General features: G+C 37.5%; 1 protein-coding gene across 1 annotated transcript in view; it reads left to right on the top strand.

Moving 5' to 3' along the window:
- The window catches only part of LOC139745702 (uncharacterized), a 130,254-nt gene that overhangs the window by 8,391 nt on the left and 103,573 nt on the right, over window positions 1-18,290 (top strand). Inside the window, exon 2 of the mRNA XM_071656140.1 lies at window positions 67-17,778. Coding sequence (XP_071512241.1) covers window positions 67-17,778 — 17,712 coding nt within the window. The remainder of the gene's footprint in view (window positions 1-66; window positions 17,779-18,290) is intronic.

The raw sequence follows: 18,290 nt of genomic DNA, 5'->3' as shown, positions 1-18,290 counted from the left end.
AGGAAAATAAATCTTTGACAGACCTTTTTATGAAATACCCTGTTCCGTTAGATTCACTGGTTCTAGGAGAAGTAGCCATTGCACCTGAAAGTCAGTTTTATACTACCATAGAAGGAACAGAAGCAGGCATAGATAACTTGCAAATCAAGAAGGTTGATATTAATGAGTTAGAGGACTGCAGTGATATTGAAGTGCCCAATGCTATTATTGAGGATGAACCTGACAGTATATTGGCAGCATCAACATCACATACTGAGTATCCCAGATCACATCAGAAGCCTATCTTTGATGGAATACAGGCAGAATCTAATTTGTCAGATAGCTTGAGTTTTGCTTTTGAGGGAGGTCATCAAGCACGGAGAAGCACAGACTTTGAGACCATGCTTGACAGTCATGGAGATGAAGCTATTCATCCAACATGCTCCTATGATTTGTTCAACAGCAACTTAGAAAAAGAGGTATATGCATTTGGCATAGAGTCAAATAGTTCAAAATTATTCCATGAATTTTCAGACACAGTTACTTATCTTGAGAGTATAATAGGGTCACAAGGAGAGTGCAGAGAGGTGCACATTATCAGGGGTTCACTCTTGGAGCAGCCCAGATACCAGGTGCTGATTGGTCAGTCTCCTACAATGCTTTATGAGTGTAAAGTGTTAAGTATGGGGAAAGAAGCCAGAAATGAGCGCGACAGTACTTCCACACTTGATGATGGGAAACCTGAAGTGACTATTTTGAAAAGAAGTACTATGACCAACGAATTAATTGAGTTGTCAGGAGAGACTCTTTCCAGTGATCCTGATGGGAACCAAATAACAGAATTCATTGATAAAAGAATTGCTCTTTTTGAAGATAGCATGGTGGAATCTTTTGTCAAGAGTGTTGATGCCAGTGAAACAGTTAAGGAAGTTGTTGAGATGGATAAGACTAATAATGATGATGCTGTTGAGGTGGAAAATATTGAAAATGTTAACATTTATGAGGCAGAACTTGGTACTTTTGATTTTGAAACTTTTGGGAAATCTGTAGACACTGTTAAGGCCAGTGATGTTGATGGTATTAATAGCACTGAGGTTGAGACTGTAGATGTCAGTGGTCTTAAGGTTGTAACTCATGAAAGGTTTGGAGCTGAAGTTACCGACACTGTTGATGAAACTGGTATAAATAATGAATCTAATGATAGTGATCATGTTGAGGCTGATGATAATCTAAACATTGTTAAGGTGGAAGGTCATGTCAATGCTGAAAGTGAATTTGTGTACAGCGATAAGGCAGAAGCTGTTGACAGCACTGTAGTTGAAGGGCTAGTTAAACTTGAGGTTGATGATGTTAATACTTATGAGGTTGAAGCTGACAGTAATATTAGAATTGATGGTGTTGACAGAGCTGATGTTCAGGTGATAAGTATTATTCAGGTTAAGGCTGCTGATTTTCAAGTTGAAGCCGTTGGTACTGATGAGAGTGAAGCTATAGACAGTTTGGAAGTTAATGGTCGTGACACTTATGATGCTGAAATTGTTGACACAAATGATAATGCTGTTGAAGCTGATGATAGTAACTTTGTTGAACCTAAAGGTGATGCTGTGGTTGATATCGAAACTTCTGGAATGGTTGATGGTGTTTACACTTTGAAGAGTATGGCAAAAAGTGTTGAGGATGATGAAACTCACATTTTGAAGAGTGATGATGTTCATGGTTATAGTATTATAGCTGTTGATACTCCAAACAGTATTGCTGTCGAAGGTCTTAACACTGATAACAGTGAAGTTTTTTGCTGTATTGAGATGAAAGCTATTGAAAGTACTACAACTGAAATGCTTGACAGAATTGAAGCTGACAGTGTTGTTAATGGTTATGAAGTTGTTGGTATTATTAGAATGGTTGATGATGTTGAAGAGATCAGCAATATTCAGGTTGAAGCTTTTGGTACTAATGAGACGGAAGGTGTAGAAAGTTTTGGGGTTGCAGGTGGCAACACAGATTATGTTGAAGGCATTGATGTAATTGTAAATGTATTTGAACCTGTTGAAGGTAATGGTAATGACATTGTTGAAGCTGTGGTTGATACTGAAGCTTGTGAAATGGTTGAGGTTGACAACATTTTGAGGAGAATTGACGAGAATGTTAATTCTGATGAAATTGACAGTATGAAGAGTGATGATGTTCATAGTGACAAAGGCATTAAAGTTGTTACACTTGAAGCTGCTTTTGAGGTTGAAGTGTCTGAATTTGAGGTTAGTGAGAGCTTAAATGCCATAGATTTTGAGTTTGTTAGGGTTGCAGGCATTGAACCCATTATTGTTGAATGTGCTGACAGAGTTGGGAATAAATGTGTAGAAAATAAAGTAACTGTTGATAGTACAGTTAACACTGTTGAGAATCAAGGTATTGGCAGTTTTGAGATTGAAGGAGTGAATAGTTTGAAGGTTACTTTAAATGCTGAAGTTACTGAATTTGTTAGGGCTGAAACTCCTGAAAGTGGTAATATTGAAAGCGCTGGTAGCAGTGACAATAAAGTAATATATTTTGATGCAGTTGATGATGTTGAGAGTGATGAGGCAAAATATGGAGCAAATGTTGAAGCTGTTCATTCAGGTTACTTAATTTTTAACAATGTTGACACTGATGATTTTGATAGTATTGAGATTGAATCTGCAGGCACAGCTATATTTCAGGTTACTCCTTGTATCTTGGATGAAGTTGATATTGCTAAGGTTGAAGTTGATGCTCATGTTAAGGATCAAATTTTTAAGATCCTCAAGTTTGACACTGTAGGCAGTGATAGAACAGAAGCTGCTGACATGTTTAATGAAGCTCTTGAGACTGTAAATGCTGCTAATGCTGACCTTGTTAAAACTCAAGCTGTTCACACAGTTGACAAACCCATTTTCAGTGTTAAGGCTGATAATGGTAAGAGTAATGATAATGATGCTGTTTTGGTTAATGATGCTGACAGTGTTGGGACTGATGATGATGATGAGGCAAATGATATTGACATTGTTTTGGTTAATGATGCTGACAGTGTTGACACTGATGATGATGTTTTTGTGAATGATATTGACACTGTTTTGGTTAATGATGCTGACAGTGTTGTGGATGAAGTTGTTGCTGAGACTGATAATATTGACATTGTTTTGGTAAATAATACTGGCAGTGTTGAGGCTGATGATGTTGCTAATGATAGTGTTTTTGTTAATGATGCTGATGATGTTGCTGAGGCTAACGACAGTGACAGCAGTTATGTTCAGGATGCTTACAGTGTTGAGGCTGATGATATTGAATGTTTTTTCATTAATGATGCTCACAATATTGAGGCTAATGATTTTGACATTGTTTTGAAAGATGCTGACAGTACTGAGGCTGATGACATTGCTGAGGTTAATGATACTGACTGTGTTTTGGTTATAGGTGCTGACGTCAAAGCAAATGATGTTGCTGAGGCTAATGATATTGACAGTGTTGAGGCTGTTGATGTTGCAGATACTGATGATGAGGACTGTGTTTTGATTGATGATGCTGACAGTGCTGAGGCTGTTGATTTTGCTAAGGCTAATGACATTGAAATTATTTTGGTGAATGATGATGATGTTGCTGAGGCCAATGATATTGATGGTGTTATTGCTAATGATGCTGACAGTCTTGAGATTGATGATGTTGCAGAAGCTAATGAAATAGACATTGTTTTGGCAAATGATACTAAGAGCATTGAGGCTATTGATATTGACAACACAAAGGTTGCCGCTGTTAAAGGTATTGAAGTTAAAGATTTCGTTAGTATTAGAAGAGAAACTGTTAAGAAGACAGAGGTTGAAAGTATTGATACTGAAACTGTTGACCTGATTGAAGTTGAGGCTGCCTCCACTGATGATGCAGAAAATGTTGACATTGTAGAGAGTAAAGTTATTTCAGGTATAGAAAGTGAAGCTATAACATGTCTGCAAGTCACTGTCATTGACAGTGATGATGAAGTTGTTGGTACTATTCAGGTAGATGAAATGGACTATACTCTGAATAAATCTTTCAATGTAGTTGAAGTTGAAGGTTTTCATACTCGCAAAGTTGAAAGTGATTGTCTTGAGGAGGAAGCTAAGATTGGCAGTATAGATCCAGTTGATATTTTGAAGTGTAAAGTTATTGACATTGCCCAAGAAAATAATGACAGTGTTGAAGTAGAGAATGATGTGAAGGTTAAAGCAATTTCCATCCCTGAGACTGAAGCTGTTATCATTCATGATGTAAATGCTATTCACATGGTTGAGGTTGAAACTGTTGATACTGCTAAAGCAGGAACTGTTGCTATCATTGATCTTAAAGCTATTGATGGAGTTGATAAAGCTGCTAACAATGTCAGACTGGGAGCCAGTGACGATGCTGAAGAAGCTGTTGACACCATTGAAATTGACCATATTTTGATGGCATCTTTCCACAGTGTTGAAGTTATTGTAGACTTTGTTGATTTGGAACCTCATGATAATGGTGAAGATGATTCTCTGAACATTCATGAGCCTGAACATGTTAAAAATGTTAGAGGTCTTGATACTGGTGAAGCTGAAGCAACTGCTAGTGATGACAGGAAAGTTCATGACTTTACTGAGGTTGAAGCTGATGACATTCTTAAGGTTGAAGTTATTAATCATTTTAAGTTTGAAGCTCAAATTAGTGAAGAGGAGAAAGATTTTGGCATAGTTAAGTTTGAAGCTGTTAATGATAATGGCATCGAAGTTGTCCATGCTCGTAATGTTGAATCTGAAAACATTATTTACCGTTATAAAGATTTTGATGGTGTTGAGGAAACTGTTGACACTATTGAATTATCGGATGATATTGAGTTTAAAGCTGTTAGCATTGAAGCTGCTGATCCCCATAAAATTATGACCTCTGGTAATGTGTCTGAATTCATAGGTGGTATTGAGGTAGAGATTGTGGATGTGGTTGAGGTTGAATCTTTTGATACTGATGGGTGTGAAACAAAAGTAGCTGACGTTAACTTTTTTGAAGTTTTTGAAGTTGAAACTTTATATACTGGTGAAGCTAAGGGTATTGACAGTATTCAGGATAAAGTTATGAACTTTCATCTTGCCATTGATAATACTGACATTGAATTTTTTGACACTGATAAGGCTGAAGCTGTTGACACTGTCAATTCTCTTGATAGATCAAAAGTTGAAGTTTTTGATACTGTTGAGGCTGAAGCTGTTGATGCTATAGATGCTCTTGATAGTTCTGAGGTTGAAGTTTTTGACACTTTTAAGGCTGAGGTTGTTGATACTATTGAAGATAATGCTGTTTTTAATACTGAGGTTGAAGCTTTTGACACTGTTGAGGATGAAGCTGTTGAGAACATTAAAGATAATGCTGTTTTTAATGCTGAGATTGAAGTTTTTGACACTGTTAAGGCTGAAGATGTTGTCATTGTTGGAGCTGAAGCTGTTGACAATGTAGAGCATAATGTTGGTAAAACTGCTGAAACTGAAATTTTTGACACTGTTAAAGCTGAAAGTGTTGACTATGCTATGGCTGATGGCAACATTTTGATGAACAGTGTTAGTGACAATGCTGAAGTCAAAGCTTTTGATACTGTTGATGCTGAAGCTGAATCTTTTGACACTGTTGATGCTGAAGTGGTTAAGAAAGTTCAGGCCAAATTTGCTGACATTGTTATCATTGATGATGCTGAGATTGAAGTTTCTAATGTTATTGCCAGTAGTGAGGTTGAAACAGTTGATGATGTTGAAGCTGAAGTTGTTGACATTGTTAAAGATAATGCTGCTGATGATAATATGGTTGAAGTTTTTAAAGATACCAGTGCCGAGGCAAATGGTTTTGACATTGTTGAAGCTGAAACTGTTATGACAGCTAAGGCTGAAGTTGTTGATATGTATGAGATAGATGTTATTACCAGAGGTGATGTTGAGGCTTTTGATGTTGTTGAAACTAAAGTTGTTGAGATGGTTAAAAGTGAAGTTGTTGACAGGCTTAAGGTTAATGTTGTTGTTAGTGTAGAGGGTGAAGTTTTTAATGTTATTGCCAGTAGTGTGGGTGAAACAGTTGATGATGTTGAAGCTGAAGTTGTTGACACTGTTAAGGTTAATGCTGATGATGATAATGTGGTTGAATTTTTTAAAGATATAAGTGCAGGGACAAATGTTTTTGACATTGTTGAAGCTGAAACTGTTATGACGGCTAAGGCTGAAGTTGTCGATATGTATGAGATAGATGTCATTACCAGTGGTGATGCTGAGGCTTTCGACATTGTTGAAGCTGATGTTGTTGAGATGGTTAAAAGTGAAGTTGTTGACAGGCTTAAGGTTAATGTTGTTGTTAGTGGAGAGGGTTTAGTTTATAATGTTGCCAGTGATGAGGCTGAAGCTGTTGAAATGGATAAGACTGAAGTCGTTGACAAGTTTAAGGTTAATGCTGTTGTTAGTGCAGAGGATGAAGTTTCTGATGTCATGTATGATGAGGCTGAAGTTGTTAAGACAGTTAAGGATGAAATTGTAGACAGTGTTAAGATTAGTATTGTTGATGGCACTGAGGTTGAAGATTTTCGTGCTGCAGAGTTTAAAGCCTTAGACAGTGTTGGACAAGTTCCTTCTTATGTTGATACTGATTTTAAAATCCCTGATATAGCTGTTGATGTACATGATTTAAAGACTATTGTAGAAATGGCTAATGAAGATGATAATTTAGATTCCATGCCTATCAATTTTAAATTGGATTCATATGTTGGTAATATATTATCAGATGATATTTCATTTGTTTGGTCTGAGGGTTTAGAAACATCCTTTGTAGAGTCTGATCTTCAGTATGTTTATGATGCTCAAGATATGGAAAAATCACATGTAGGAATCATTACTGTTACTGATAAGTTGCAGATGGATATGAACGGTTTTGATGATATCAGAATGTCCCAATTGGTTAGACTGTTCGATGAAAGCATGACTGTAGATGAGAAAAGTTCAGATTTTAATTTTTTTGAGGAGGAAATTCCTTTCAATGGCAGAAATTCAGAAGAGGATTTAAATGACATTGGAAGTGCAGCCCCTTCAGTGTTAGGATCTGTGTTTGAAGATGTCTGCAGTACTTCAACATTTTCCTCCAGAGAGTCTGAGGGCTTGAAATGTGATCTACTTGTAGCAGGAGATGAGGATGTTCCACATACAAAATTAGGAGAATTGGAAAATGTAGTCCCTGGAGATTTATTGGTGTCAGTGGAGATGAGTCCTACGGTTGAGGTTTTGGTAGAAAATTCCTTAGCTATAGAAAAAGTTTCACACAGATGTATGGGTCTGGCTCATGAAATTTCAAAAGAAACACCGGTTATGACATCTAAATCATTAGATTTTGAAATTGCTTCACCTGTAACATTGAATGTAGAAACATCAGTTGAACGTATGGTTGCTTTTGCAGAAGCAGACTTGAATGGAGACTCACCACCTCAAACTTCAAGTAGTGAGATGAAACCTCTGTTGCTCGGGGGTAGTAAAGCAGTATCTATTGAACCTTTAAGTGAAGATAAGAAATTAATCTCATTAATTCCTTCAGATAAAGACATGAAGACATCGAGACTAGAAGATATAAAGGTAATAAAGCCTGAAAATTTGACTGAAGATGTGTTGTTAGTAGCTCCCAAAACCTTGGCTGAAGATTTGGTGGTATTGACATCTGAAGCTTTGGCTGAAGATATGGTAGTAGTAGACCCAGAAACTGTAGCCAAAGATGAAAATTTTTCCAAAGATTTAGTGATAAGAGCATTTGGAAGTGTAGTAGGAGATTGGGATATAGTAATACCTGAAACTTCAGCTGAGTATGTGGTGGAAGTGGTACCTAAAACTGTGACTGAAGATGAGAGGGGAGTGGCACTTGAAGTTGTGTCAGAAATTGTAAAAATGTCAGAAACAGTTGAAGATGGGAAGATAGTGATATCACAAACAGAGGCTGAAAATATAACTGTAGTATCATCTGAAACTTTATCTGAAGAGATGGGGGTGTTAACACTGGAATCTGTGTTGGATGTATTGGAAGTAGCAGCTGAAACTTCGTTTGAGGCTATGGAGGAAGGGCCACTTGAAACCGTAGGTGATGATTTAGTAGTTATTTTACCAAAGGAGGTTCCATTCATAGAAGATGAAATTACACATCAAATTGGAAAAGAGATTTTGCCTGAAATGCTAATGGTTGAAGGAATTGTGCCTGAAAACTTAAATGAAGAGGATGAACTTACAATGGGCTTGAATGAAGACTTTAAAATTGATTTGCATTTGACTTCTTTCGAAAAAGTTGAAATAATCCAGTCTGAAATTATGCTTCAGGAAATCATAGTTGAAACCATACCAGAAATATCATTCAAAGAAACTGAATTAGTCTGTTCAGAGGTTTTGAATGAAGAAAAGTATTCAAAACCTCCAGATGAAGAGTTAGCTACAATACCTTATGAAGATTTCTTTGAAGCAAATGAAACAGTTGTTTCTCACAGTGTAAATGAGAAATTAAAACAGCTTTTACCTGTACCAGCCCAGTTAAAAGCTCCCAGGAAGGAATTGGAATCAATTTCATATGAAAGCTCTGAGATACAGGACAAAATGATAAAACTTGAGATAATGAATAAAGGTGTTAAAGCAAACCTGTCTAACTCAGTTAGAGAGATATCTAAAGCATTGGAAAAAACCAAAGTTGAAAGTGTAACTGATTATTCTAAAATGGATTCATCTGAACCAGAATTAGATAAAACTGAGGCTGCCAAAAAAAGTGTCAAATCAGTGGTTGAAGGCAATGAAGCAGATCATCATGAAACATTTGTTCAAGTAGTTAATGTACAAACTAAATCCTTGGGTGAGGTTGATGTACTTGCATCTCAGACAGTGGTTAAAGAGACTGAAGTGTACAACAGTGATAATGTAGCTGGAATAGTTGAATCACTCCTCCCAGAATCTGTGTCTGAAAACCATGAAGCAGGCTCATCGGATACTTTGCTTGAAGGTGCTGTAATCCAAGCTGAAAGTGACTTGATAAAGATAGCTAGGATTGAACGTGAAGAAAATCATGTTAACCTGTCTGCAGCATTATACTTTGAAACTTTTGATGAAGTGTTGGTATCTGAAACCAAGGTTGAAAAGTTTGGGAGACTCCTTCCTGAAAGTTTGATTGAAGGGAATTCAGTTTGCTGTCAAACTGTTGAATTTAAACCAGAATCTTGGTATGAAGATTCAGAAACTTTTATACCTCTTGTTTGTGAGGATGATGAAGTGCTGCCTGAAATCCAACGTAGAATTTTTCCTGAGGAGCTAATAGAACTACAGCCTGGCGTTCCTCTTGAAGCATTTGAAATTGGGCTTCCTGAAACTATTGCACCAGGAACTGAAGTTGAAAGTGTTGAAGCATTTCCTTTTAAGACTGATGTTATTAAAACTGAAACATTCCAGTCTGAGAGTATTACAGAGGATGAAGAATATTTTGTTGAAGTTGATGCAGTTGAACCCAGAAGTAATGTATATGAAAAATTTGAAACTGAGGTATCTGAAGGTACCAAAGCATTGTATTTTGAAACCATGCTTGATAAGGATGAAGTCACTTGTGGTATTGTGATTGAAGGCTTCTCATCATTTGAAAATGAAACTTGGGTGAAAGAATTTGAAAGTATACCTGAAAACATAAGTGAGAAGATTGAAACACTGCAGCTTAAGGCTGCAGGAAGAGAAGTAGATTCATTAGAAAAATCCCAGCTTGATATTATAGTTAAAAAGGAGGACCAGTTTGAGAATTATGATGAAAAGGTTGGAGCTTTGCAGCTTAAAGATAAAGTTGAAGTTACACTCTTCCCATTCAAAAGCATGAGTACTCCTGAAGCTGTTATTAGAGAAGTTGGAATACTGCTGCCTGAAACTGAGCCCCAGGAAGTTGCTGTAGTCAGACCTGGATTATTGGATGAAGCTGAATTATCTGAGACTATGGTGGAAAAGATGAAAGTAGATCAGCTTGATTTGAATGAAGTGGATCAGTTTGCATCTGAGTTTGGAGAGGTTGTATTAGACCAGTCGGTAAGTGCGACTGGAAAGATTAAAGTAAAAGTAGACCAGCTTGATATTGTTTTTGAGGAAAATAAAGTAGCCCATTGTGGAGTATTGGTAAGAGAGGTAGAGATGAGTGAACCTGAAGCTGTAGCGGAAGAGGATGAAGTAGACCAACTTGGAACAATACTTGAGGAAGTTGTAGTAGATCAGCCTGACACTGCAGTTGATTTGGTTGAAGTAGGCTGCCTTGAGACTGTAGCCAAAAAGATTGAGGTAGACCAGCTTGAACCTGTGGTTAAAGATGTTGAAGTTAGCCTCCCTGTAGCTTTGACTGTAGATGCTGAGGTGAGCCATCATGAAGGTATAGTTGAATCAATGAAAGTTAGCATTGTATTAAAATATAATGAACCAATTGAGAATGATAGATTTTATGAAGAAGTTATGGTTGAATCTAAATATTCAAATGAAAAACTTGAAATAGATAAACCAGTTGTTGAGATTGAAACTGTTGAAACACAGACTCTTCAAACGAATATTGATTATGAAGGAAGGTCATTTGAGACTAGAGGTGAAGTTATTGAAGCACTGTCACCTGAAATAATCGTTAATGAAGTTTGTACAACATGCAGTGAAGCTAAGCTTGAAGAAGCTTATATAACTGAGCATAAATCTTTGGCAGAAAGTACTTCAGCCATAGGTGAAACTCAGGTTGAAGAGACTAAAGCATCTTCATCTGACTATAGAAGACAGATCCAGCCTTTACAGCTAATTAAAGAAAGCGAAGTAGGGTCACTTGGAACACTGGTTGAACCAAACAAGATAGTCATATTGAGAGATGTTATTAAAGGAGATAAAGCTGTCATTCCCAAGACAGTCCTTGAAAATGAGGTAGAAAAGTCACAGTCTGATAATCAGATGGAAAAGGTTGAACTTTCTCATACCGTAGTTGAAGATTCTGAGGTAGTATCCGAAGTTATCGAAGCTGGTAAGTCAAATGAATATGAAAATATTTTTGAAGAACCTGATTTAGTCCAAAATGAAACTGTGAATGAAGGTCCAGAAAAAGTTTTCTTTGAGCCTTGTCTAGAAAGATTTGGTTGTGTTAGATTTAAAACTAGAGTCAGAGAGAGTGCTTTAGCAGGTTGTGAAAAAGAAGAGAATATTGAAATAGTCAGACTTGAAGGTATCTGTGAAAATGCCAGTGGTATCTTATCTAAATATTCAGATGAAAAGGTGACATCTGTTTCATCCAAAACCATGAAAAGTGCAGCATTCATGAAAGAGAGTGATGCTATGAATTTGGAAATGTTAATGAATAAAAGAGAAGCACTTCAGCCTGACAGTGTTGAAGATAATGACGAATACCTTTCTGATATATTATCTACTGTGTCTTTGTCAAAAACTGTAGATAAAAATTTAAAGTTTGCTGCAGTTGAAAATTTAGCTAAGGAAGTTCATACAGATCAGTTTGTTCATGTGCCTGAAATAGTTCATCCTGAAATGTTTGTCATAGGGCTCAAAGCAGGGCAGCTTAACAACGTCAAAGACATCAGAACTCTTTCTTATGAAACATTATTTGAAGAGACTCAAGTAATGGACTCCAAAACTCTGTATGGCAAAGCTGAAAATGTTGAGGGTGAAGCAGTCAAGCCAGAAACTTATTTTGGGATCACAGAAATTGATCTTGGTCCTTCATTTGAAAGGGAAGCAATAACTGAAATTGTTGATGGAGATCTTGAAGCGCTTCATTCGAGCACTGTTAAAGAACTTGAACCTATTCAAACAGAACAGGTAGTTGAAGATTATACTGTCCAGCTTGAGACTGTGGTAGAAAATTATGAGGCATTTCAGTCAGAAATGATTGATTCAGGAACTTTAGCTCAAGAGGAGGAGCTTGTCCCATTGGATGATTCTTTTAAAGATATCGGATTATTCACATCTGAGACTCTCTCTGAAGGGTTCAATGAAGACCATGAAATTTTGAGCGAAAAATATGAAATTTTTCCATTTGCTCTGATTGATGAAGGCCAGGCATTCAAATCTGTCAAGAATGTTGAGGAATCTATCACAGGGATAGAGTCTGATGTTGCTAAGGTTGAAGTTCTTGTATGTAAGACTGAAATTTTGAATAGAGAAGCTCCTCTTTTGCAAGCACATACAGCATGTCCTGAAAATCAGGATGAACTAATTGACTTAAATTTTTCCAGAAATGATATACAAATAATGGATACAGATTCAGTGGATGAGGGACAGCAAGTTAGGATGCAATACTCCGTGGATAATGATGAATCTGTGGATAAGCAAGAACGAGCTCATGAACTCTCCCATGTCACTCTGACAGAACCTGTGGAGATTGATTCTTCTTGGTCAGTGAAAGAATCATTGGAAGTAAGGTCTCTTCTAACTTTAATGGAAATGGAATCTTTAGTGAATGTACAAGAAGTATTGAAAGCAGAGTCTATAATGAACATGGCAAAACTAGTTGAGGCAGTTGCACAACCGGTGAAAGGAAAATCCCCCAATAATATGGTAGAACTAGCAGAGGTAGAGTCTCTGATAAATGTAGGTGAACCAGTAGAGGTAGATTCTGAGGCTGTGGTAGAGCCAGCAAGGATAGGACCTTTGATGAATGGGGCAGAGACACAGGAGATATCATATACTTTGGATATCACAGAATTTATGGCATTTGGATGTCATACACTTGAGGGAGAAGGAGGGGAGTTTAAGGATTCCATACACAAAGCTGAGGTAGAATTAGACTCTCCTATTGATGAGATGAAACCAGCAGAAAGGGATTCTTTTATGAATGAAGTAGACAGATTGAATATAGAATCTTTGGAAGAGAAAAAAAATTTGATAGTACCTCCCCTGGGTAAGATGCAATTAGTGGAGGTAGAATTTGGGGATGAGAGCGAATCAGAAGCTCTTGAGCATGAGGTAAAACCATTAAGGATGCAAAAACCCTTTGATATAGAATCTTGGGTAGATGAAGCAAAACCATTAGAAGTGGAATCCAGTTTGACTGAAGAACCATTTGAAGTAAAATTTCCCAAGGATAAGTTTGAATCTCCCTTAGAAGAGGCAGAATCTGAGGTGGTAGAATACCCTGTGGAGGATGCTGAAATAAAAGAAATGGAGCCCTGTGTTGTTGATATAAAACCAGATGTGGTAGAATCTCTTATGAAAGAGGCAAAACCTATTGAGGAAGTATTGCTTTTGATGGAGTTAGAACAAGTAAAGGCAGTGTCTCATGTGGAAGTGGAATCTCATTTGGAAGAGGTGCAACTGCATGAGGTAAAATTTCCCGTGGATAAAGTTGTTGAAAAAGAATATCTTGTAGATGACATAAGATCTATAGCTGCAGAGCCTCTCAAAGATGAAACAATATTGATACACTTTGAGTCTTATGAGGAGGAAGCAGAAGCATTGGATTTAGAAATTTCTTTTGCCAAGCCAAAACAAGTGGAAGTAGTAGGAGATAAGTCAAAATCAATTGTAAAACCCCAAGTGGTTAAAGTAAAGGTTGAAAGTGAAAGTTCTGAGAATGAAGTAAAGTTGATGGAAGAAGAATATACTGTAGATGCAGTAAAATTGATGAGGATGGAATCATCAGTAGAAGAGGCAGAACTAATGCAAGTAGAATCTTTTGTAAATATGGGCGATCCAATGCTGGTAGAATTAGTTGTGAATGACTTGAAACCAGTTGAAGTACAGTATTTGATGAATAAGGTAGAATCAGTAGACATATTCCCTTTTACATCTGACATAGATACATTGAAGTCAGAATCTGTGGAAGAGGCTGAAATCATTAAGTTAGTCAAGCCAGTAAATGAAGATGTACCATTGGAAGTACAATCTCCTAATGCTGAGGTAAAACTAGAATATGTAGAAGCTTCTGTAGTTAAGGCAACACAATTGAAAGCTGAATATTTGGTTGAATCTAAAATGTCTGTGGTAGGATCTTCTTTGGATGAAGAACCTCTGAGGGTAGAAGATTCTGTAACAGATGCAGAACCACTGGGGGTAGAACCTCGGGTAGATGAGGCAGAACCACTGAGGGTAGAGCTGTGGGTAGATGAAGCAGAACCCAGGGAGGTAGTATATGCTGGGAGTATGTCTGAAGAAAGGAACTCAGAATTTTTTGATGCCGAAGAACTTGTAGAAATGAAATTTCCTGTGCATGAGACAAGACTGGTAGAAGTAGAATCCCCTGTTAAGAAAGTAGAACTGTTTGACGTAAAGTTTCCATTGATTGATTTAGAACCAGTTGAGTTTGAATCATATGTAAATAAAGAAGAATTAGTGGGAGAAAGGAAATTTGTAGGTGTAGAACTAGTTGATGTAAAGTACAATGTGGGTATGGTAGATGTTGAAAATAAACACTTTGTAGACAGAGTAGAATTGGTGGAGGTACAACCCTCCATCAGTGAAACAAAAGTAGTGAAGGCTGAATCTCCTTTGGATGAGGCAGGACAACTTCAGACAGAAACTGTAAATTTGGTACGACATGCAGAGATGGAGAGTTCTGGGGTAAAGTCAAGTTGTTCAGAATTGGAAGGTGTTGAACTAGTTGATGTAAAGCACAATGTGGATATGATAGATGTTGAAAATAAACACTTTTTAGACAGAGTAGAATTGGTGGTGGCACAACCTTCAATCAGTGAAGCAAAAGTAGTAAAGACTGAATCTCCTGTGGATGAGGCAGAACAACTTCGGAGAGAATCTATAAATTTGATAGAACATGTGATGATGGAGAGTTCTGGGGTAAAGTCAGATCATTCAGAATTGGAAGCCTCTTTAAGTGTGATGGAGCAAGTGGGAGTAGAATCCCCTTTGGATGAGACAAAAGAAATTGAAGCACAGAGTCTGGTAAATGAGGTAAAACTAATGGAAACAGTCTTTTTTATAGATGAGGCAGATGAATTAAGGGTGAAATCTGGTGAAGAGGTAGAACTTTTAACGTTGGAGTCTTCTTTGGATGAGGTTGAACCATTTAAGGAGTTTCAGGTGACTGAAGCTGAGCAAGTGGAGGTAGATTTCCCCATAGCTAAGGAAGATTCATTGGTTGTTGATTGTGTGACAGAACATCAGCTGATGGAAGTGGAACTTGCTTTGGATGATGAAGAAACACTGAAGTTAGAATATTATGTAGAATATTCAGAATCATTACAGGTAGAATTTAACATGCAAGAGGGAGAATCATTGCAGGTAGAGTCTCATATGGATATGGTAGGATTAATGGAGTTAGATTATTCTTTGGCAAAGACAGAATCATTGAAGATTGAATTTCCTGCAGAGGAACCAGAACTTGTAGATACAGAATCCCCCTCAGATGAGACAAAACTGTTAGAGGTGAAATCTTCTGTTGTTGTGACTGGACCAGTTAACTTTGAGTCTCTTTTGGCTAAAGCAGAATTAGTGGAGGTAGAATCTCATGTAGAGGGAACAGAAATAGTGGAGCTAGAATCTTATTTGGAAAAGGTAGCACCAATGTATGTGAACTCCCTTTTGCCTGAGACAGAATCAGTAGAGGTATGGTCACATGCTGTTGAAACAGAACTAGTTGAGGGAAAATATTCTGTTGATAAGGCAGAACCAGGTGATGTGAAGTCTTGTATAGATAAAGCAGGAACTGGAACAGATCTTTTGGATAAAGTAGATTTGATGGTGGTAGAATCTTCTTTTCCCTTAGTAAAGCAGTTGGATTTGGAGGTAGAATTGCCTATGGATGGTGAAGGAGCTTTGCAAGAGGGATCCCATGTAAATGTGGCAACACCATTGGAAATAGAATCTCTAGGGGATGAGGTGGAAATGGTGCTAATAAAATCTCCTCCAAGAGTTAGCCTACCAGTGGAAGTAGAATCTCTTGTTGTTAAGGCAAAATCCCTTGATGTAGAGGTTGTAGTGAAAGATATCAAACCAGAAGAAAAAGACTCCTTTATGATTACAGTGGATGGATTTGAGTTGGAATATTTGGGGGAGGCAGAACCTCTGGAGATGGAATTTCATGTAGATAAGTCTAGTTTACTAGAAATGGAAATTAATGTAACTGTGGGAGATCTTGTTGAGGTACAACCTTTTGTAGCAAAGACAAAACCATCAGAAGTAGAAACTGTGGATGAGGCTCAGATGTTAGGAAAAGGGTTTTATCTGACTAAGGTAAAATCTCCATTGGAAACATCAGAATATCTTGCAGATGAGTTAGAACCACTTGAATCAGAGACTCGCGTGGAAGATGCACAACAAATGATGTTAGAATCTCGTTTAGATAAGGCAGAACTTATAAATGAAGCAGAGACATTGATGGTGCCATCCCTTGTAGATAAGTTGGGACAAGTGGAGATTGAACCTTCTGTTGATGAGACTGAATTACTGGGGATTGAAGATCCATTGGATGGGGTAGTCTTGGTAAACGTAGGATCTTTGGTAAGTGAGAGGGAATACTTAGAGGTAAAACTTCCTGTGGATGAAACAGGGGCTTTTGAAGCAGAATCAGTGGGAGATGAGGCAGAACCTGCAGACGATGAATCCTTAAGAGACAAGACAAAACTTATGGAGGTAGAGTATGCATCAGATGAAATAGAGCTAGAGGGGTTAGGATCTCTTATGGATGAGGAACAACCAATAGAAGTGGAATCTCTTTTGGATATTGCAGAACTGTTGAACCTTGAATCTGCTGTACAAGAGGTAAAATCAGTGGAGGGTGAGTCTTTTTTTCCTAAGGCAGCCAGAGGAAATGTGGAATACTCTTCTGCTGAGAGGGAACCAAAGGAGGTAGAGTCCTTTTTGAAAATGGTTGAATCTCTGAAGTTAGACAATGTTGTTAAGTTAGAACATGTGGAAGTAGGTTCCCTTGTAGATGAAGCACAGCTAATGGAGTCACAGTCTCCTATGACTCAAGAAAAATACTTTGATTTAGAATCTTTAGTGACCCATGTAGAACTACTGAAGGTAGAATCTCCTATGATTGAGGTTGAATCTTTGGATTTAGAACTTATTTCTGATGAAGTAGAACTAGTCCTGGCTGAACACCTAGAGGATAAAGTAAAAAGAAGGGAGGTTGAATTCCCTGTGGATATGGCAGAACCAAAAAAGGAAGACTGTGTGGATGTGGTCGAATCATTGGAGATTGAATCTTCCATAGATGAAGAATTGCTAAAGGCAGAATCTTCTTGTGAAGTAGAACCGACAGAGGTCAGATCACCTTTGGATGAGGTAGAAGGATTGGAGATAGAACTGCACGTCAATGAGGCAAAGCCACTGAGGGTAGAATGGCTTGTTGTTGACGAAGAAGGAATGGAAGAAGTATTGCCAGAAAGGAAGTCAAAACTTGTGGAATTAGAATCATATGCTCCTGAGGCATTGCCACTGAATATAGAATCTGTGGATAAAGCAGAATTAGTGGCTGTGGATAATGCAGTGCCCGTGAAAGAAGTATCCCAGCTGGAGACTCAACCTTTGGGTATAGATTCACATATGGAGGACACAGGAACAGTAAGAAAAGTAACCTTTATTACTGCAAATGTACCTCAACCTCAATCTAAGTTGATAGAAGACCAGAAACCAGGGGCAATTGAAATAATAGTGCACGATGAGGGACCAGAGCTATTATTGGATTCAAAGCTTGTACCTGATGCTTCTGATCTCAAGAATTCCCAGTCATCAGTTTCTTTAAAACTAGGAAAGCCCCAAGTGGGAAAACAGATGGATAGAGGAAGGGAAACAGCTGATGCAGAATCACTCAGAACAGTGGAAGGACTTGTTGAAGGTACATATATGATCAGTTACATTCATCCCTGTAAATTCACTGTAATTTATAGCTTGTTAGAACATTGATATATACCAGATATCGTATCCTCTTTGTCTGGAACTTTCTATATGTTGTACAAGTATATTTTCAGTTAGTAAAAAGGTATTGATAATTATAGTGAAGTGTAATTCATTTTTCCCTGGAAAGTAGTGAAATAATCTTCACATACATCTAGAAGTATCTTGTATATCACAACTGGTATAGTATTTATTTATGTATGTGCTATTCATATTTGAAAAGTATAACTTCATACCATAAAAGAAATGAATCAATCTTTGGTTTTGAAAATGAAACAGTGCTTGCTTGTAATTTTCCGTTAGGATGATGCGAGGATCTTCCTACACACTTTGTTGTTACTAATGAAATACAAGTACACCACTGAATTTCCAGCAACTGATGGTTCATCACCTCCTTTATTCCAAGCAACATTATGCGAGGGAACTTGAAATTACCGCAGCCATCAGAGTAGT

Source organism: Panulirus ornatus, chromosome 62 (genome assembly GCF_036320965.1).
Source record: "Panulirus ornatus isolate Po-2019 chromosome 62, ASM3632096v1, whole genome shotgun sequence".
NCBI lineage: Eukaryota > Metazoa > Arthropoda > Malacostraca > Decapoda > Palinuridae > Panulirus > Panulirus ornatus.
This window is presented reverse-complemented; position numbering and strand designations above follow the sequence as displayed.